The sequence below is a fragment of the Colletotrichum lupini genome, chromosome 9 (assembly GCF_023278565.1).
Source record: "Colletotrichum lupini chromosome 9, complete sequence".
Taxonomy (NCBI): domain Eukaryota; kingdom Fungi; phylum Ascomycota; class Sordariomycetes; order Glomerellales; family Glomerellaceae; genus Colletotrichum; species Colletotrichum lupini.
In genome coordinates, this window is record NC_064682.1 from 3,785,120 (window position 1) to 3,808,023 (window position 22,904).

General features: G+C 35.1%; 3 protein-coding genes across 3 annotated transcripts; 1 reads left to right on the plus strand and 2 right to left on the minus strand.

Moving 5' to 3' along the window:
- Window positions 1–578: 578 nt before the first annotated feature.
- Window positions 579–12,402, plus strand: CLUP02_16975 (uncharacterized protein; the record flags this gene model as incomplete). Its single annotated transcript, XM_049295892.1, has 12 exons — window positions 579–583; window positions 10,503–10,597; window positions 10,658–10,752; window positions 10,908–10,936; window positions 11,011–11,050; window positions 11,143–11,182; window positions 11,257–11,340; window positions 11,438–11,531; window positions 11,587–11,702; window positions 11,761–11,775; window positions 11,828–11,983; window positions 12,353–12,402. The coding sequence occupies 12 exons, from the start codon at window positions 579–581 to the stop codon at window positions 12,400–12,402; spliced, it is 819 nt and encodes a 272-aa protein (XP_049153039.1).
- A 278-nt stretch (window positions 12,403–12,680) lies between these two features.
- Window positions 12,681–13,857, minus strand: CLUP02_16976 (uncharacterized protein; the record flags this gene model as incomplete). Its single annotated transcript, XM_049295893.1, has 5 exons — window positions 12,681–12,827; window positions 12,889–13,199; window positions 13,239–13,410; window positions 13,495–13,634; window positions 13,695–13,857. 5 exons carry the CDS (start codon window positions 13,855–13,857, stop codon window positions 12,681–12,683), a joined length of 933 nt encoding a protein of 310 aa, XP_049153040.1.
- Window positions 13,858–21,094: 7,237 nt separating this feature from the next.
- On the minus strand, window positions 21,095–21,430 carry CLUP02_16977 (alcohol dehydrogenase GroES-like domain-containing protein; the record flags this gene model as incomplete). The annotated part of the gene is made up of 2 exons (XM_049295894.1): window positions 21,095–21,281; window positions 21,327–21,430. Coding segments are annotated over 2 exons (291 nt in total), but the record flags the coding sequence as incomplete, so codon positions are not given.
- Between the last annotated feature and the right edge of the window lie 1,474 nt (window positions 21,431–22,904).

The window sequence follows — 22,904 nt, forward strand, 5'->3', positions numbered from 1 at the left end:
ATATTTATTTATATAGCCTATATAGTAGAGGGTAATATTATAAACTACGCCGTAAAGCTAAACTAGTTATTAACTATATAAAGTAATAATATCTCGTTCTAAAGCTCGACTCTTCCCGTAAACGTTATATAATACTAAAATCTACTCTCTATAGGTATACTTATATACTATTAAATACTTACGAAGATACTAAATTATTTATAAAATATATTAAAATAAGCGTAATAAAATTTAATAAAAAGACTTAGATTACTATCTTTTTTAATAATTATAATACTTTAAGTACTACTACGTTAGATCTTAGGGCTAGACCCGCGGCGTATATAGTAATAAAAAAATATAATAAATACTTACTAAAGTAGACTAAGAGTTAAAAAAAAGAGCGCGTTTTAGCCGTAGTTTTAGAGAGAGGTTTACTTAGCCCGAAATATAATAATATATTAAATTGCTTATTATACGTTAAAAAGGGCTTACTTTAGAAGTACTATTAAGCCGAGTTTAAGCTTAATAATCTCGGGGGTATTTTAATAATAGCGTTAAAATATTAAAAACTATTTTATATTAGGGAACTAGTCCGTATGGAGTTAAAAGAAGTTTTAAAAAGGCTAAGAGTGCTTTGCTACCTAAATATTATTAAGTTTATTTAAGTATATATAATACTTACCTCTTTTTGTACTATTTTCGAGGCTATGGCTATTAGCCTCTTATATATAGTAAAATGCCCGATATATTTAAGTAAAGCATAGCTAGGTACTATAGTTAGGTAGGTAAGTAGATAGATAGGGCTAGATAAATACGATTATATATTAAAAATCTAACTAATACTTACGCCGATTTAAGTTATAAATAGCCTTAGCTATTTAGAGGGAAAAGGCTTAGAATATACTTCGATTAGTAAAGGAAACGTATTAATAACTAACGCAAGAGTAGTAAAGATCGGTAATTAGCCTACTTCCCGATTAATATAAGCTTAAATTTTAATATTTAATATTAGAAATCGTATATATAGCCGAATAGTACTTTTACTAGCCGCTTAGAGGCTATAGCTACCGTTATTTTATAGCTCTTAGCTATATTATTTAATTCTTTATATAAAAGTATTATAAAAAAACGCTAAGTATCGACGACCTCGGCCGCTAGGCTCCTAACTCAGACGGGTTTACCTTCTTAATTATAATCGATTTTATATTATTTATTATTAAGTTATAAAGTATTCGTTTTATTAGTTATATTTAAGGTTCGCGCTAAAGATCTAAACGACTAACTAAGACTTATAATACCCGCTTTTAAAATATTACGATACCGAGTATCTTTTTAATCTTATTAGTTTAATATACGTTACGATTTTTCTACGGGAGTACGTATATAAAAATAGGGTAATACCGGTACCTAATTAAATTTTTTTTTAGCTATTTCTTACTTTACTAAAAATAGGTAGCTAATTATACTTATTACTTATGCTCTATAGCGTTATAACTATTCCCTAGACTATATACTTTAGTTTTTTAATTCTTTAGTCCTTTCTTATATTTAATATTCGTCTATACTTATTTATATATTATTATTATTAGTTTTCTTCTCGGATCCCTACTCTCTTAGTTATAAGCGCTTATAAACTAAGCTACTACTTTTTACGCAATCTATTTTATTAATATAAATATTAGTTTTACTTTTTTAAACGTCCTATTTCGTATAGGACGGGCTCGGAAATAACTTATTTATTTTATAAAGAAGTATTTAGTCTATTAGCTTCTTATTTATTACTACTTACTACTTAGTCCTTAGAATACTATTTCCTTACTTAGTCCTACCCTTTTTTTAAATATAAACATATTTTACCTAACTTTCTAATTATTAACCTTTTTTACTTACTCTAAGAACCTAGCTCTTTTTAATATACTTCCCCTATTCTCCGGACCCTATTTAAACTTTATTATAAATATATTAACCGTACTTTTTTAGTACTACGCCGTGTTTTATAAATAATAAGGTTATATTATTACGATTTCTTTTATAAGTTATATTATTAGCGCTATAAAAAACGATAAGTTCTTAATTAAAGTTTTTAAAAGTATTAGTAAGCTTTTTATAATAATAGTAGCCGGATTACTTTTATAACCACTTTCCGTTTTTTTATTTTACTCTCGTAGGGATCTATTATTATAGTAGTAGTAATAATAATAACCTTTTTCCCCTTTTTTTAACGCCGTATTTACGAGTTATATTTAAGAGCTTACTAAGCGCTCGCTTATTTAATAATAGTAGGGCTTAGTTTTTATTTATAGTTAATAGCCGGCTATTTATAGCTTTAACTATATATTTATTTTATTATAACGGCGCTAATAACCTTTTTATAAGTAGGCCTAATAGCGTTCTATAATAAGGTAATAGGACGAACGTTTAATAAAGCTTATATTAATTATAATACCGGGGCCGTGCGCATCTCGATTTAATTATCGAGGCTACTTATATTCGAAGCGGGCTAGTATTTACTTATATAAATACTAAGAGTCCGCTTATTAAAGAGCTACCCCTTTATTATAACCTTATAAGCCGAGGTAGAATAGGATATTATCGATCTTTTTATTAAACTACGTAGGGGATTTATTTTTAGTTTTATTTAGTATTTTTATAAGCGCGCCGTACTATAGCTAACTTTTTCTTTAGTCCGCACGGCGTTAGTATATTAATATAGGATTACGAGGTAGTGCTTATAATAACTACGGGCTATAGTATTATAGCTTAGGCGCCGTACTTTAAGAAGCTAGTTTATAAATATAACTACTATAGAGGCCGCACGTAGTAAATTTATTTTATATAATAAGTAGCTAACTTTAATAAGTTAAAGAAGACGTAATAATACGAGGCAGTCTTTATAACTAATTATATTAAATATTATATATACGGCTAAGTTTATTCTAAATCCTATATTAAATAATAATATACTAAATAACGGCTACGTACGTATATTATAACCTAGCTATTCTTATTAGTTAATGTGATTAACTAGTTACGAATAGATCCTTAAGATTTCTATTTTCTTAGATATAAAAATATAGGGGATGTCCGTTAGTAATCTCTAGACTCTACTACTAGAGTGTGTTAGTAACGAGTAAATTACTACGTATACCCTAATATATATCCTAAGCACGGCCAACGCTAAGTAGCTAATTAATAAGTATTTTTATAGTAATAATAACTAATTACGTAGTAAACCGACTTATATAAAGGACTTTAGTATAAGAGCGCGGCTTTATATTAATAGCCCTAACTTTATAACTAGCTTATAAAGCGAAGTATTTAACTTATTTAGCTATATATTACTTAACGTACTTAGAAATATAGGAAATATATTAGTCCTCGGTACGCTCTTTATTGTTAATAATAAATAATTTTTAGCTAGTTTCGTAGTATTTATTATAAATATAATACGAGACGTTTTTTACAATCTTATAGGTAGGTTTTAAATAAATAAGAACTACCCTTTATTTTCTAAGTTTTAAAGAAGAGAAGATATGCGCTAGTATTTCTAAACTAACGTATAGCTACGGGAGCTTAATTATTAGCTAGCTAGCTAATACGTTTAATACTTTATATTTAGCTCGTCTTTTTTCTAATTAGTAATAGATATTTAAGGGTTTTTATATTATAATTATTATAAAACTCGTTTAGCTTCGGGACTAATATATCGAATTATATAAAAGAAAAACGGAAATAAGGGAAAGGATAAGCCTTATATATAAATATTTATAACGCGATCGCGCAATAGTTCTTATTATAACGTTCGGGTTTTAAAAGTGATTTTATATAGAGCCCTTAGTATAACTAGCTAATTTAGATATTATATAAAACTAGGATAGTATTTACTATTCGTACCCGTCCGTAGTACTAATTATTAAAGAGCTATATAGGTAAGCTTAATATCTAGAGGTATTATAATCGGACTTAGGCCAGAAGGTATTATAAAAAGGGTATAGTAAGAGGGGGCGGGCTAGGGAAGAAGTGCTTATATACTGGGGTTACTACGTCCGCTATTAGTAGCTATAGTAGTAGCGCGGCCTATAAAAAATATTAAAAATAAGAAGGACGTAAACGTAGATTAAGTAGTTAGCTATAAGGCTTAGTACTAACCTATAGTATATATATAGATTTACTATAAGTATCGCTTAGTTACTTCGGCTTCTAGTACTAGCCGATATAATTTTACTAATCCTTAATAAACTACTAAAAGTCTATATATTTTTATTAGTACTTATATCGCCGCTCTTAAGATGACTAGCGGACGCTATATTTAATATATAAGTAATTTTATTAGTGCCTTTTCTAATAGTATGGGCTATTAGCGCTATAAGGTTATAGGATTTTATAGCTTTATAATAGCTATAATACTAAAGTATACTAATTTCTTAATAATCGCACGTCGACGCTATGCCTTAGATACTCTCTAAAGATAAGGGTAATATATGCTTTTCGTAAGCCCTCTTTTAAACATAAAATCGGTTACGGTAATAAATTTAATCTAGCTAAGCGACCGGGCCGGTTGCGGGGAATTGCAGGGAATTAACGCTCTATAATTAAATTTAATATTAACTAAGGTAGAGTTAGTAAATAGGAGCGTATATAGCCGTATCGGCATAAACGTTACTTTATTTCCCCTATTTACTTTATATAAAACGCGGCTAGTTACGGGCCGGACGCAGATCGGTTTATAATAATAATAAGGGGCTAGATCTGGGCTAGCGCTTTAATTTCTAAGCTGCGGTATAGAGAAATAGGACTATTATAAGCGGGGCATTACTAGCTAGCTAGCCGGCTAGTTAAACCTTATAAAATATCGCTAGTATAGTAGTATTAGCCCTCGGAGTTTATAAGGATAATACCGTAGTTCGAGGGGACGGAAGCCTTTTTTATAACGTCGTTCGACTTAGTACTAAATAGCTACCTTCGAGAAGTAGATTACTAGGGGCTGTGAATACGGGGAGGGAGACTTAGTATATAAATAGTTATTAATAAAATAATTTAATCCCTAATCTTTAAGTAATATACCCCTTTATATACTTATTACTAACCGTAAAATTAGTTTTAGCTACCCTATAAAAAGACGTTACTAAGATATAACTTTACAATAGTTAGTAATATATTATAAAAAGCGATATAAGCGTAGCTTAGGGGGGCTAGGGGAGCTTTTTTAATAAGACTAAGAGAAGCTCCGTTTTAAACTTACCGCTTATTACTACTCTAGCCCGAGGCTCGTTCGGTATTATTATATTTTTCTAAGCAAGACGTTTATATTTTAATACGTAATATAGAAATAGTAAGGCCTACTTCGTTACGACTTTTTAGTTATTAATAAATAGTTCTTATATTATAGGGACTTAGCTAGGCTTAAAACGAAATAATAAAGGATAGCTTTTTTACTCCTTATTAATAACTAGATTTTATAGCCGCTCTTAGCTTATTAAAGAAGCTATAAGAGGCTAGTTAGAGCTATTACTATTTATTATATAGCGATCTTATATTAAATCGGTCGATTATATTAATAAGGTTAGCTCTATATAGTAAATACGGGACTATTAAAACGTACTATAGCTAAGGTTACTTATTACTTACTTATCGTAAATTCGAAGGCCTAGCCTATAGTTTAGAAAGCACATATTTACTAATTAACGATCGTTAAACTAAAAAGAATATTACTTATTAGCGGTGATTCGATTAGATATAGGGCCTATAAGTAAGATAATAGTCTTTTTTAATAAATATTAGTAAATATATATAGGCGCGCTTATTAAGATCTACGCCTACTTTTCTTACGACGATACGCTAACTACTTAAAAACTTATAATAAAGTAAGGTTTTAACGAGATATTAAAGGATATTAGTTACTAATAGCGAGGATGCCTTAAGTTTTTGCTCGGATCGGATTATTAATAAGGAGGATATCTAACTTAGATATGTTCTTTATTAAAGATAATAGTAGTATTTAGTCGGGGTTAGGGTAGATCCTTTTAGTTTAATAGCCTAAACTTATATAATTATAGATTAGTAAAATAAAATATATATAAATATAGAGCCCTTTAAAACTACCGAGTAGTTAAAAGGTCGCTAGTATTCTAGCTAGGCTATTTAGGTTAATACTATCGTAGTTACGTTATGTTTAACTATTTCAAAAGGCGTAAACCGGTCCGGTAACGGATTAAGGACTAGCCTTATAGCTACTACTCCGTAAGTTATATAGATAATAATTCTAAGTAGAGGAGGATAAAGGGTATTAGTTTTTTTTTTATTCTAAGTACGTAAACGTTTTAAAAAGTTAACCCTTTATAAATATCTCTATAAGCGATTCTTCCCTAGTAATATATATTAATATATATATATCTTTTTAATTTAATCCTTAAGGCTAATATATAGTAAACTTTATAGTAATCGTAGCTATATAACCTTTCTATTTACGTCTCCCTTATTTCTAACTTATAGTCGAAGAGCGCTTTTTCTAACTAAATTTACGTAACGGGATTATCCTAATTTACTTCCTCTATTATTAATAACCCTAGCTTTTGTAATATAATTAATATTAACGAGCCTTTATTTATCGCTAAGTACAGGTCGCTAGGTTAGCCTACCGAATAGTACGAGAAGTAAAAAATAATAACAAAGCTTATATTAAGAGAAGGTCGCAAAGCTGGGATCCCTACTATTATTTAGTATTATAAACTTAATTAGGCCTATTTTATAAAAAGACTATATAATAAAATCTAGACTAATCTAGCTGCGCTTTATATTAATATAAAGAATCCTTTTATATTAAAAAAAAAAAAAAAGATAAGTTAAAAAGAAGAGGTAGTACTAAAGACTTCTCTATATAAGCTATTAAATAAAGTTATTCCCTTATAAAAAACCGTAGATTATCGCGCCCCTAATTAAATTTATTAATATTGCTAACGGATATCCCCTTAGCTAGCAGGCTATTCGGGCTACGCTCTTAACTTTTTACCCAATTCTTCTTAATATTTATTATTAATACGTACGTAAGTTTATTACTAAAGTATTAATAGCTAAAAGCTCTTCTCCTTACTAAAGCCCGCGTCCGCAATAGCCTCGTAACTACCCTCGGGCACCGGACTAGTATTAGCCAACATAGTTAACCCCGAGCCAGGCTCTATAGTACCCCCGGAGCTAAAGCTTATTTTAAGAGTTAAGTAATATTATAATACCGAGGTATAACTAACTCGGCCTAGTTTAATAAAAAGCTAGCTCGATATTATTAATAACGCTCCCCTTTTAGCTAAAGGACTTTTAAAATATATAGTATTTATTCTAATTAAGTCCGCTATAACGTCTATTTTAATAGCCCTTATAAAAAAAGCTAAATAGTACTAAGTATAAAAAAAAGTCTTTTTAATTATTATATAGTCCGTTAATAGTATTATCGCTAGCTTTTTTATATCTATTATATTAGTATAAAATACTCTTTAAAACTATTAAATAAGTAAGTATAAAAAAGACTACTTATAAATAAAATAAAGCTAGCGGAGTACTATAACGCTTATTAAGTTAAAGTACTTATTAAATAATATACGTACGTTATATTATAATGCTTAATAAAACTATATAGTATTAATAAGGACGCCCTAGACCTAGCTACCCTTATTAAAAATAAAGTTCTTATTTAGATAAAATAAAAGCTAAACTATAACGTTACGAATACCTATACCTACTTCGAACTTAACTTAGAAATATAAGCTAAGAGTAGTAGCCCTATAAATACTACGCGTAGCGTAAAATAATATTAAAATAACCTCCCCGGCGCATACGGCTTTTAAAAAATAGGGTATAATAATATAAAAAGCTAAGAGAATAGACTTGTGCTTTAAAGATTTTTATCTATTCTAGAGCGCCTAATATAGTAATATACTACTTCCCGGCTCCTTATCTATAAGTTTTTAAGTAGTAAGCGGATCTTTAGTATACTCCCCGATAGCGATATATTACTATTTGCGTATGTTTTAATAAGCGTTAGTTATGCCCAAAACGAAGCTTATAAGTGCATAACCGTCTAACCTAAATACTAGCTCTAGTCCTAGTTACGATATCCGCCTATAGGGTTTAGGTACTAGAAGATCGGGCACAATTATTAATTAACTAATAGCCTTCGTCGAGCATAGTAGTATAGTATATTAAGAAGGGACATCTATTAGTATAACTAGATTAATAAACGTTTACTAAACATATTACTTAATATAACGACTCTATTCTAAGTATAATGGTTTATAACCTTTTAGGCTCTAGGTAATAGCTAGAAGACATCGAAGCTTTATATATTATTCTAATTTATTAAAAAAGCTCGCGTATAGCAATAGAGTAGCCTAATACTATTAGAAACCCTTTTTTCTCATCACTACTATTTAGTATAGTTTTTTATTATAAGGGGTCTCGTCTAGCTTAGCGGGCTTATTATTACCTCTATTATAAAAAATATAAAATTTTACGCATTAGTAATCTTTTTTTTTGTTATTAAGCTTCTCATAACTAAATAAAAAAGAATTAGTTTATACTTAGACTAAAGCTCAACTTATAAACCACTCGTTTAGCGATATTTAACTTATTTACTAATTAAATAAGTATAATTAGTACTATATCTATCTAAACTAATAATAGTATTGAGGTATTATATTTCGTAAAGTAGGATTAAGTTAGCGGACGGGGTATTAACGCTACGTCGTTAGTTAGAAAGTATCTATGAGTAGCTAACCTTATTAAAGAACAAGGGGTAGAAATAGAGTAGGTTAACCTTAAAACCTTAATCCCCGGCATTAATCACGGCAGCTGCCTCGATTTGATTTAATTTGATTTAATTTAATTAATTCCTACTCGGTTTTGGCCGCTTTAGTTAGTAGCTATGCCCGGATAGCGGGGTTTAGCTAATAGCTAACGCGCTCCGGATATTAATCCGCAGTACCCTACTTCGCTAGTATAAAACACCGACTAGCTATCTCTAAATCTCCTACTTTACTCTCTAACCTTAACTACCCTTAGCTAGTACCTCGTATAGTTCGCGGTTCTTTACTAATATATATATATATCTAGGCTTTATTAAGGTCTTTCTCCTCGTATAACGGTTTAGTATACTTATAGTCTCCCCCTAATATTTAGTTTAGTTTACTATATAACTCGATCCCGTATTACCTAAGGATCTTAGTTTATTTTATAAATTAGATTACCTTAGTAACTACTTTATACTTATTTAGTATAACCTAGAGATTATATCGTCCTAAGAGGGTTCTGAATTCCTAGCGCCGGAGTTATTAAAACCTATAGTATTATAATAAGATATATAATACCGTTTATCGTCCTTTTTAATATAAGTAGTTATTATTAGTAATACCCGGTACTCTTTAGTTAAAAAAAAAGTCCTAAAGCCCGATCTTTTCCGTACGTATTTAAACTAAGAGTGCGCTCTAGCGTTTACTAAGGCCTTCGTAAAGTTCGAGGACCTTCTTTATCGGCTTTAATATAAAATAAAACGATATTCTCCCTTATATCTCGGTTTTTTATTTAGTTTACTATACGTAGTAGGTTTATTTATATAACTATATCTTAACTATCGACCTAAGTTTAAATAAGGCTCTCGGCTTATCTACCCTAGGACCTATTTATCCGTCTAGCCTCTATCCCGTCGCCTCTTTAGTAGCGATATTTACTATTTTATTACCCTAGATACTAATATAGGCTAGTACCTACCGGAGCTCGACTTCGAGTCCCTATTCTTAGAGGGCTTATGTCTTTTTTATAATAATCTTAAGAAGGTACGCGCCGGACTTCCCCTTTAGGTTAGCTAACGATCTAATAGCGGCCTAGTTATTAGTATATATAAAGACTTTGCTCCGGTAGTTTCCGTTTTCCTTATCTACTTACGCTATCTCGAGGGCCAGAACGATACCCTATAGCTCTCCCGCGTAGATAATAAATATCGTATCGTCCCCTATATAAGATTTCCTAGTTTGCTATATAGTTATATAGACTACTGCCGCTCCGATCTAACCGTTAATACCGCTACTGTTTATATAGATATAGGCTACGTCGGTATTATTTTTTAAATAGCGGTCGTGTTCTTTCTTAGCTTACTCCGTACTTCTAGTAATATAAATACGCGGTCCCTACTACTACGGAGGGGTAATAAAGGGTAGTATATACTCGTGTTCGTATTATTCGCTAGTTATATTTTATTTATTACGTATTCGGTTTATTATCGTCTATCTTAAGCTAATTTTCTTCCCTCTATATATAGTAGCTTTAGCTATACCTATTTTACTAATAGTATTAATATTATATTTCTATATTTATTATTTAATTAGCAGGAGGTGCATTTCTACATCTAGTGCTAGGAACGAGGTTACTCTATATACTCTGTATATTATCCTAGCTGCTCTGGCTTGGAGCCTCTGTAGTCTGTTTAATATTCTCTTTATGTAACCCATCTGTCCCCAACCGCTATTAGACCACAGCGAGCAAGCGCACATCATCTGTGATATCTTCACATGCATTGGTCAGACCATAGACCTATACCCAGACGATAAGCATCGGTTAGACGACCTCACCCGTGAGTCCTACACTTCTAGTGACTTGACCAAACACTTTCGACGCAAACACTTGTCCAAAGTTGCAGCTAGCGACAAGTTAGAGTGTACACTTTGGAGCATGACGCTTGAACACAAGATGCACCTGCAGGACCGCGCACTCAAGATTCACGGCACCGTGTCTTGAGCGGTATGATACCTGACAAAGGGTCAGGGAGAGTCCGACGGATCGAGGTGTTAAACTCCTTGACAATTTTAGAGTGAACGATTGGATATTATTAGCTTCTATAGATCCTCCCGCTGGCCCGCTCGTTTTGCGTGCTCACAAGGCAGAATGATAATATTGAATTTGATGGCCTCATGTGTGCCTAGCGGACGCTTATATACTTGCGGCAGTGCTGCAAGATACCACTTGAACATGACTAAATTTCCATAGCTCTAAGGTGATAGTGGTACGACGCATCGAGACGATGGTGGTGATGGCAATACCAGAGATCTACTACCCTTTTGTCTCGAATTTTAAACACTGATAAATCCAGATAAACATCAACCCCTGCCAGTTTCTTAGAAGATCTGTTACGAGGCTACTCTTGCGGCCATGTACGTCTGTGCGCCTCCTCATCGATGGAAAGTCATTATAGTCCCCTTAAGCCTAGCTAAGTTGTTCTCTGGCCGACCCTAGCGACTTTCTCTGCACCAAGTACACCCTTATTTGAAAGGGCTGTGGAGATGCCAAGTCACGAGAACAAGTTCAGTGACGTCCATTGTGCGTAACCAAGCCTTTTGTGATCAAAAGTATGGTTGTCGCCGCACTCTACTCAATTTACTGACCAACCCAGCCGCATGTTCCATGTAGGGAGCAGTTGTTGACAAAATCTCTAGCCCGGCTGTGGTCCGGGGTACCATCCTCAACGATAACGCACTTCAAGCAGTTAGCTTGGCTGTCCTGATATGGGAGTCCAGGTATTCACCTTAAGGTCACCGTTTCGAGTGACAAGATATCCACGCCCAGCACAGCCCTTCCTTACACCGTCATCATCAGGTACAACTTCTCCATTCCTGAGGGTTGTACAGTCACAGTCTACCGACTGGCCCGGTACGGGAAGCTGGGCTGTGACAGCAGTGGCCGTGAGTCTGATAGCGTCAGTGCCATATTGGGCATATGCACAGCCATTGTACTTACAAGGCGGCCGTGATGAAAGTGAGAGAAACCATGTTTGAAAGAACAAAAACGATTGTCTGATATCATGTAGGCTTCACAGACAGTTTTGTCAAGGATGGAAACTTAGGGGCATGGCATGCGGTGCGTAGCAGCCTGCCCGTCTTTAAATACTGGGATTTGGTACTATTCCTTCCTGAGCAGCCAGTAGCGGCACGACCACCCACCCACGAAGGCTTCGGTGACGAAGGTTGGAGAAAAAAAACCTATGATTGATTTTCCTAGTATTGAAAGTATGTCTTGCCATGAGGTGATCAATCACGCTGGCCGTAAATTTGATCGCGTTTCGGATCCTTGGCTAGTCAAATCTTCCTCATTCGCTTCATTACACCAGAGGGTAAGGTTTCGGCTACGCCGAGCTTTCTCCTATGCCCCTAGCCGCGGCCTAGAGTTGAGGTTATGAGTTAAGAGGGTCTGCCCGTATGTTCGTGCTACTACCCGATCATTATAACAGGATTAAGGAATAGACGATATAGGCGGGCTCTGTGTCAACAGTATACTCGAGCGAAGCACTCCCTACAAGTTTTCGAGAACCAATCTGTCTCAAAACCTGCCTGAGACACCAAGAGGATCCCAAAGGGCTTCGCTCAATCACATTACATCTGCTAACAGGACACGAACTCAGGTCCTTGAAGTAGTGGACAAGAGCTGATCCACCTTGTGGATCACCAAAATTGGGGCATCTATTTTTCGCTTGTGAGGGGCTGTTTTTCGGATCACGACGGCGTGAGGTTTGATTTTTCTTGCAGACAAGCCGCCGTACTTCCATGCGTGCTTCACCTAAACTCATATGCTGGTCACGAAGCTGAGGTCGTCAATGTACTATTTGCCCGGCTGATCGTAGCCAGTGTGATGTATTGTTTGTAGGGCCTTGAATACACACAGTTCTATCTGAATGCGTGACGTAGCCGCCTCTGTCGGAAATCACCCGTCGTCGGGGTGGTGAAGCTGAAAGCGCCGGATACCGCAGCCCATATGGATGGTAGAGACGTCGATCGTCGTTGTTTAATGCTTGGAGTGGCTTGTGACAAGTTCTTTACCACGTCGACAAGAGTTCCATGAGCTACGAACTTTTCTCAAATCAAGAGTGAGAACCCTTCCGCATGATGCATTGCCGTGGTGCGTCGAATACCAGAGATCGAGTGTCATTAAATCCCCGAGCGCTACGTCCAAAGGCTGTCGAGAGGCTTCTGGCGGGAGCGAAGGACCATCATCAGCGAACGACTCGAAGTGACTATCAATAGAGGGGTGGTCGTATGCCAGTATCCAGCAATGACTTGCGCTACTGGTTGAAGAGCCAATTAATGTAGGTTTTCCGGGAGACATGTCGTCGAGTTGTGTATCTATCATATTGGTTTGGTGATCCGAGCATCCCAGCGGATATATTTTGATCCAAGCCGTCGAGACTGTCTTGCAGAGGCCATGAAATCTCAAAGTTGTTCAACCATACTGCGTGCTCTGCCGGATATCTTGGTATGGCTCCCAGCCAATTTCCAAGGTCGCTCGCATTGGTGACATTTGAACGGAACCACATGAGACAGGTTCGTCCGAATCGTTATGCTGGACGGTTTCGAGGAGCTGCGGGAGGCTGACGGTGTCGACTGAGTGGCCACCTTGCTACGACGCTGCTTGATCGGTCTCCTCAACCGACCCGATAGGCTGTAAGAGCAATCGACTTGTAGCCTCTGGAATCGATCACACTTGGAAACTCCAGATTCGCTGGACCACCAGATCTTGAGGGTTCGGCAGCGGTCGCAGGCACTTCTTTGAGCGATCAACATAGCCAGTCAAGCGTTCGTGTAGATGCGACACGAGAATGAATGACCGACGTCTGCCTGGTGCTAGAAAGTAACAGTCGACTTAGGTTTTATGGCCTCGACCACGTCGCAATTCTCGCACACGATGCCCAGAAATAGTCAGGCTACCCGGGCTGGTCTTGGTCTCGTCAGGCTCATTTGCACGTTCGACTCTTGTCCGAGTCCTTGCGCCAGAGCGTGGGGGGCACGTGAGACAGATGGGGAATATTGGGGTTGAAATTACTCTCCCTCTCCAGGGGTTCACCATTTGGCGCAACGCCGGTATACTATTTTAAGGTTCTTAGTAAAATTCGGCATGCAAGACATCGCCCATTCAGTCCCAAAACTGAAACTGTAAAGACTAAATTAGTCAAACATGAGCTTCGCCGCGAGACTGGAAAGGCGGGCAGGGAGTGGTATCGCGTGGCTCTAGATCAGATTCTAGGTTCAATGAGTCCTCCTAGCAATCAATCTTAGCAAATTACTTATAAACTCTGTTAGAGCCAGTGTCCACCAATCGACAGCACATACCATAATATTGCATGTGAGCCAGGTCGTGTGAGCGATGAGGCTTTCTAGTCAAAATAAGTGTTTACACTTCGATAAAGGATGATCCTCGCAGCTTGAGATGACGCCAACCGATGCCGTGATGTTCCGCAGGTATCTTTGCTAGAGACGTGCTTTCACAGTCCGTTTTTAGCCGTGAGAGAGGGGCTTTTTATGCACTCGCTGGAAAGACTTAGCTCGATGACAAGACCCTGAGTTTAGGAAACGCTCCTTCGTTGCAAGTCGACTACTTACCATTCAATAGATTGACTTTGGCGCAGTATCTCTCCGTGTATCAACTTTGCTGTTTGGTAACACTATATTGCTGCAACTGTCGCTTCTGTACCTCTTGACAATGTTCTTTGAGTTGGCCTGTTTCTCTTCCTAGCCATGTGATGCTTTCCGTGCTGACTAACTGATAATATCAGGTGATGACTAAAGCGAGATTCGAGGACTAGTCGAACCGGCCTAAGTAGTTTCGTAGTTCACGGATCGGAAATATGCGAGGGCGAAAGGTTCGCGCCGAACGTGCATCAATTAATATAAGAAGTTTTGCCTCTAGTTGCTTAGAGTTCCGAAACCATTCGCAGGCCTACACCGCACAATTGACACTAACCACATCGTCACACTCGATTTGTTGAATAAGTCGACCCACCCCCTTTTGGCCACCCCCCCCTTTTGGCCACCCTATCAAAACATAGTATCAAAACATCGCCACTAACTATACTTAATTAATTAACTATCTTTTACTATTATAATAATATAGTTATTATTCTCCCTAGGTAATTCGACCCCTGCGAGTCGACTAGGACTAACTAGACGGTCGCTAGAGTCCTCCTAAGCTCTCTATATATCCTAGATATTCGCGAACCTAGTATTTAGGTCTATTAGTATACTCTTCTTTTTCCGCGGCCTTAATTAGTTAACTTTAGCTTTTAGAACTCGAATATAGTACTAAGATATTACTAAATAGTAGGCCTGCTTATTAAATACCTTTTTTACTTTTCTAAATAGTAGTTGTTAAGTATTATAGTCTAGACTAAGCTCTATAAATAACTTTAACTAATCGTAGAGCTCGCTAGCCTTCCTAGGTATTAACTAGTTAATAACAGACGCCGCTAATACCTAGTTAATAGTTTTTTTAATATTACTAGTTACTTACTTAGTATCTGCGGTCTTTTTAGTTAGTATAACTAGGTTAAGTAGGACTATTAGATTAGTAAGTAGTCTGGCTATATTAGGGGGATATAGTCCAGTTACTTTCTATTTACTTCGTATATTTAACGACGTTAGACTAACTAAACGAGCTTTCTAATAGTAGCTTAAGAAGTACCGCTTTTTAATAATAGTAAAATTACTTACTATGTCCTCCTTACTAAGCTCCTTCTTATACTTAGACTTAATAAGTTTAAAAATAGCTATATCTAACGGCTAGAGGACATAGGAAGTATATAGTAATAAGAATAATAAGTAGACGTTATTTTTATAGCATTCCTATATAAATTCTATCGTCGTATAACTCCTATAGCTATCTAGAACTAATAGTTAAGGCTTATTAAGTATACTAAGCCCCCTAAGGGGGGGGGTCTTAGTCTGTAATAAGAACACTATTTTTAACTACTTAAGAACAGTCTTATCGGTCGTCTAGCTATTATCTATTACTATAAACTCCTAACTAGCATAAGGGTTAAGTTTAAGTAGAAACTACTACTACTATACCGACTTTCCCTTATATATAACTAGTAGTTTAATAGCTCGACTATTAATAAAGATATACTCGATTATAGACACCTAAGAACGCGAACTAAGCTCTTTTTTTCGTACTACTATAGTCTCTACTTTGCCCAAAACTAGGCTATTAAATCCCTTGCCCTCTAGGATACTAGTCTTATTTATATTATACCTATTAGCCTATTTAATATCGCTAATCTCTAGTATATTAAGTAATCTAAACTATAACTTAATTATATTAGTAATAGCCCTATTTAGACGCCTCGAATCGATAGTACGACTTTTCTAAACCTTAATTAATAAGTTCCTCTTTAAAAAAGCGTCTATCTATCTCTTCTTAAGAGGATTTATATCCCTCTAAGATCTTAGAACTCGCTTAGCGAATTTTATAAGCTATTCGTAGGTTAGTATAACGCTTAGATTATATTAAATACGAACTTACTAAGCTAGCTAGTCTTTTTATTATAAAAGAAGCCTCTAGAGGTTTACGAATACTATTACCCTCGTCTAATAGCCTCTCTTACGGTTATAAAGAGTTAACCTTAGAACTCCGAACTTAATCGAGGCCCGATTAACTAAGAGACCTCTTCCGATAGCCTTAAGAGCCCGAATAACTTTATTTTCGATATACGAGACTATTATATATCGATAAATAAGTATATAAAAAAGAATTATATTTAGACGATTTTTATAATTATTATAGTAGTTTAAAAATCGTGGGTAGGGTTTTAATACGGTAGCTGGGATAGAGAAATGGGGTGGCCAAAAGGGGGGGGTGGCCAAAAGGGGGTGGGTCGACTTATAGGGCGTAGAGGGCCGCGAGCTAAGGCTACCTACTTTATAATACGTCGCCTTTTTATATCGTCTTTTAAATTATACTTTATAGCTACTATGCGTTCTATTTATCCCCGGTTCCTACTAGTGCCCTAATTTCATTCTTTTTTAAATCGTCCCTTAGAATTAGGAGGTTCTTTATAGTCCGCACTTATATTTATATAAGTATAGGTATTACTACCGCGGATAGATCTTTTAAAAAAAGCCCGTTACGCAGAGGAAGGCCTCGAAGCCTCGTAGGTCGGTAATTAATCTCTTAAAATAGGCCTCGAGCGATCCCATAGGGCCTATGGGCTCGGGTATACTACGAGAGTAGAGGGTCGGCTACTATTACCTCCTCGCTAGCGTTCGTTAATAGTAGACTAAGTAGTCTACGTCTTTCGCCTCTCTATAAGAGCACGTTATTAGAGCGTCGTCGTAATTAAAACGTTAATAATATTACTTAAAGTGTCCGTAACCCGATCGTGCTGCTAATAAGTAATATAACGTAGCCCGCGGTAAGACTAGTTTAGAGGGGTTATATAGAGCTACCTCGAGCCCTAAGTCCGCGTACTACGGCATTCGCTCTTTATATTACTATTTTCTATACTAGCTCTATAGTTTTTCCTTTATAAGCCGCTTAATACTTATTAGTATTATTATATAGCCTATCCGCGCCTATAGTATCGTTCCTTCTTTAGCTAGCCGGTTTACGGCCTCGTTTTTTTTAATGCCCTAGTATCCCGGAGACTAGTACGTCCGTATATTAAAAATCCTAGCTACTTCTTAAATTTTAAAAAAGGCCTCTTATAACGAGTCTAGCGCCTTACCGCGGATATTTTATATAACGCTAGTATTATCGATATATATATAAATCGGATAACTACGATTAGTAAGTAGAGCCTTTCTAAATCTAGCTTGCGCTACTTTAACCTCGGTATCGAATACTTCTATTAGTCCGAATCGGCCGTACCCTTATACTATATATTTAGAGTTTTAGTAAATAACGAAACCGTACCCCACGGCTCCGTTCGTTACCCTAGAGCCGTCTAAGAAAACGACCGAATAGCTTTTTAATACTATCTTTAGCTAAGCCTCGAAGGATTTCGTAGCCTCTATTTTACTTTATACTACTATTTAATACTATAACCCCGGTAGGTACTATAATTAGAGGAACGCTAGTCTTTTATATATTAATAGGAGTTTAGCCGTCCGTTATAGTCTCGTCTATTATTATACTTATTAAGAGAGCTACGAGACTAAAGGATACTAGTAATTAATTTTTTATAGTTAGACTACGACCCGTAAGCGGACGCCCTCTAAAGCGACTTTAATTAATAATAAGCCGGCGTTTTAAAAAAGGTTACTAGTTAGCGTTATTCTTTAGATAGGTAAAATAGCCCTTACTATTACCGTAATAACGCTATCGATCTTTTATATAAGTCCCTTTTAGCCTATATTAACGGGTCTTTTTTAGAGAGGCGAATTTATTTTTACCTCTGCTTAGCGTCTCGAGGCCGGCTTCGTAATACTTACGTATTATATTTTAGTACTAAAGAGCGCGATTAGTAGTACGTAAGAAACGACGGCTTTTTGTATAGCGGCTGCTAATAGTCCCCTCTTTATATTTATAAAGTACCTTAGATAGTAAGCTACCCTCTTTATTATAGCTACTTTTACGTCGATGTAGTATTAAAAAGATAGTCTCTTATTGAACTAAATACCTAGCTAGCGTATAGGTTTAGTTAAGGCCCTAACTACTAAGTCTCCCGCCCTAACGTTTAGCGGCTCCGCTAGCTAGCCGTGCTTCTTAATAAAGTAAATAACTTCGCACTTATTCGGGTTAAAAAAGACCTTGTTTTCCAAGCCCTATTTAAGAATACCGGCTACGCCTTAGTTAAGTATTGCGACGTTACTCTCTAAGGAGGGGATAATAGCTAGAATAGTAATATTGTCCGCGTACCCGAATCGCGCATTAGTATCGTCTTTAAAAATCTCTACGATATAAAGTAAAAAGATAATAAGAAATAGTAACGACCCCTAAAGTAGCCCGTATAATAAAGAAAAGTATTTTATTATACTTTCTTTTAATCGGACTCTAGCGGTACGGTTATAGTAAAAGCTAAAGATAAGTCTAATTAAGCTATATAGCTATCCTTATTAACGTAGTCTAACGACGAGCCGGTTTTAAAGAACGGAGTCAAAGGCTCCCTTTACGTCTATAGTTAGAAGCGTCGCTATGAGCCCCTTTAGAAGGGCTATCTCGATATTATAAGTAAGGCAGGATATTAGATCGACGGCTAACTTGCCCTATAGCGCCCCGATCTATTATAGACTAACGATGCGCTCGACGATCGCTAGAGAAGCTATCCTTCTAGTTATTAGTCGCTCGAGTCCCTTGCCCAAGCACGATAGGAGCGTGATCGGCCGCTAGGACCCGGGCTTAGAGGCGTCTCTCCCTGCCTTTTAGATTATAACTACCTTAGCTCTGCGGAAAGGTAGAGGGAAGTAGCCTACCCGTATATAGGACTAGAATAGTAGCCTAACCGGCTCTAAAATAACGTCCTAGCAGGCCTAGAGGAGGCGTGTTAGTACTAAAGTCGAGTTATAAATTAGTTTAAAATAGAACTTTATAATTACGTAAGAGAACTCGTTTACGTATATTAAGCATAGTAGTTAAAGCAATTTATTATCTGTAAAAAGCGCCTTTTTGATAGAAGGAGTCGTTAGCGTTTTTATTATTTTAAATCTAAATCGCCCTATAAGCTATAATATATTATTAGTAGCTTATTAAATTTCGCGTAATAAGACCGTAAGCTCTAGTACTAACGGTATTATAATAATTTTAAATAATATACTATCGTAAATAAGGCTAGGGGTATAAATTCTATAAATACTAGTACTGTTTATAAGCGTAGCCGTCGAGGCGGTCCTAGCCCTACTACTCTAATTAAATATCTTACTATTGCTAGAAGAAAAAAGTAGAAAATAAGATATTATATATATATTTTAATCTTATAAGTAAAAGGTACTTAAATTAAGTAGGAACTTAGTAATAAATAATATAAATAAGAGTATATAAAAGACTATAGGCTACCGATACCTATATATATAGTCTCTAGATATAGCCTATATATACGGCCGCTACGAAGCCTAGCTCTTAGAGCACTCTCCGAACTTAAGAAATATAAGCTAGGACCCTAGTTTATTTAGTAATAGATTTAGTCCCCTAGTTAAAGTAAAGTAAGTTTAGTATAAAGACCTTATACGCCCTTATAAACGCTAGTATATAGCGCCTTATTATCTAGCGGCTTATAATACTTATACTTAGTTACTTTACCTTTATAAGCTTATAAAAATAAACTCGTTAGCTAACTCTTATAGCCCCTAAGGCGCATTCGGCTAGTTAAGCCGTGAGGTAGATTATTAATATTAGGCTTAATAAGTAAGTTTATTACTAAAATATCCGCTATTACTCCCTCGGTCCGTTACGCAATTCTATCCTATAATATTTATTTTCTATTTCCTCCCTTATTAAGCAAATTATATTTACTTACTCTTTAGCTTTAATAGAAGGTCTTAATATATTTTACGTATAATATCGTAACTACCTAAACTAACTATTAGATATATTTATATAGATATTAAAAGCGCTTATTTACTATACTATCTCGTTAGCTAGGTTAGGTATAAAGTACTTTAATATAATACCGTCGAGCTTACTTTTTAACTCGCAAAGTCTGCCTAGCTTAAATAAAAAGGCTTAAGGATATATATATAAATATCTAAATAAGCTTTAAGCGAACCTCTGGATTACTAAGAGAATGCCTTATAAATCGTTATAATATATATACTTTTATTATATTAAGATATAATACTAAAACTCCGAGCCGGAATATAAGGAGGAATTCGTATATATTACTTAAACTACCGTAGTTTTTTTTATATATAGACCAAAAGCCTCGTATAATTAAGCTACCTTACTCCGGAAAGCGGATAGCTACTTTAGTTTCCTTTTTTTTATTAAAGCGTTTATAATACTCTAGTGCGTCCTTAATACTAATAACTGCGCTAATTATAAAGCTTAAGTAGGCTTTATTACTATTAATAAGGTTAATTAACTAGGGAGCGTACGGCTTAGGATTAACGGCTCCTATTTAAAAACTTAAGCCCTTAATAAAAAAGGACGAGACGGGGAAGGAAATTATAAGTAAGATATTATTATTATACGGTGCGCTAAGTAAATCGTTTTATAAACTATATATACTTAATTAGCCTATACCTCTTTCAAAATGCGCTACGTTAATTATTTATTATATAATAGTGCTCTCGTTTATTTAAAGGCTCGAGTTTAATACCTCTATATTAATATAGTCTATAGTACGTATAACCCCGTCCGGTTTGCGAGCTAGAATTTAGGTAATAAGGTCTTTATTAATAAAGTTAATCGGGATAGCGCTAATAAAAGCGGTGAGAGTAAGGTATTGTTTTATATATTTAACGACGTAGACCTTAGATACTCTACGTAAAATAGCTAAATAAGTAAATAGTAGCCTAACGGGACCCGCCCCGAAAACAGCGACGGAATTACCGAGTTCGAATCTAGTATAGTTAATACCGGCCTATTCCGTAGCGAAAATATTTAAAACGGTTAGGTAGTCGTGCTCGATCGTTAAGTTAGTAGTATTATAAGTTAACGGGATAGGGATTAGGTTAGTTTTAGTAAAGGGGACCCTTACGTATTTAGCTACGTAGCCTCTTATTAACGAACCTCTCTTTAGTATACTTAAGATATATATAATATAGGCCTATTCGTACTTTATAAACTACCTAGACCTATCTTACTATTCCCGAAGCTAAAGTATTCTTTCGACCTCTAATTTATCTCTAAATAATCCTTAAATACGGTATCGGGGATAATAACATAGTCCCTAACGGTAAAGGAGGATATGGTATTACTAGTTTTTAAAATATAACTAACGGCCTCGTAGCTTATTATTTATAATACCGCACTACTTATATAGCCGCGGTAAATATATAAATTAGATCCGCATACGGCCGCGGTAGTTACCTATATAATAACATCCGTCTCTTTTTAAATAGCTAGCTTAGTAATATCTTGAATTATTATTTTAAAAGGCATGCTATAGTAAATAACTACGCGTATAATCGTAGCTAGTTAAGAAAGATTAAGTAATATTACTAAATATTAAAGAACGTCGATACTTAAAATAGTTATATATATAAGGTAATGATGCGATTTTATAGTATATATAATAACGGTCTAATACGATTCTCGGTCCTTATTTATAAGAGGTTTAAAACTTTAAGACGTAGCGCGAGCTATAGTTATACGTATATATATTGCTAAACTATATAGGCTTTTCTTTACTAATATAATTAATTAACTACGTTAGTATATATTATTAGAGCACTCGTAGCCTAGCTAGTTAGTATAGTAAGTAGCTTGAGTAATAATTATTAAAAAAGTAATAGGGTACTATATAAAATATACCTCGCACGAGTTAAAATAGACGCTCTAGCCAATACGACCATTCTTAATTATAGAGTTACGGCTACCGTATTCCGATATATATATTAGTATTTTAAATATAACGCTTAAAGGCAATTATCTCTACTCTATCGAGATAGGGGTAAAAGATAAACTAGCCCAGAGCCCTTTCTAGCCTTAATCAGTAGTAAAAAACGGCACGGCCCTTGTATAGTACTACTAGGGATAATAACGACCTATACCTAAAAATCAAAAGCAAATCTGGATTTACGGAGGCAATAATAGTAGAAATATCGGAATAGCTTTTCGCCGTTTCTATTAGTGTATAAGGTTATAGACCGGTATTATAAAGTATTAGCTAACTTAATATAAGCTAAAGTTTACTACTTTATAGTAGTTAGAGGAATAGTCCGGTATAAAGGCTATTATAATATAAGTTCTTAGAGGACGCCGCTAAGGAAAACCTCGTTTTAGCTTTCGGCTCTACGAACCCCGCGTACCCCGCTCTTTATTAAACTTTATTATTTAAATACGGCGCATATCGTAGTACTACTTCTATTTAAGTAGTATTATTAACTAGACCTACGGATACTATATAATATTAATAAGCGCCGAAAATTACCCTTTATTACGTATTTTAACTTAGTTATACGTATTTAACTCCTAGAGCTATGCCCTATTTTTAGTAAACATACGTATTTATATCCTTATAT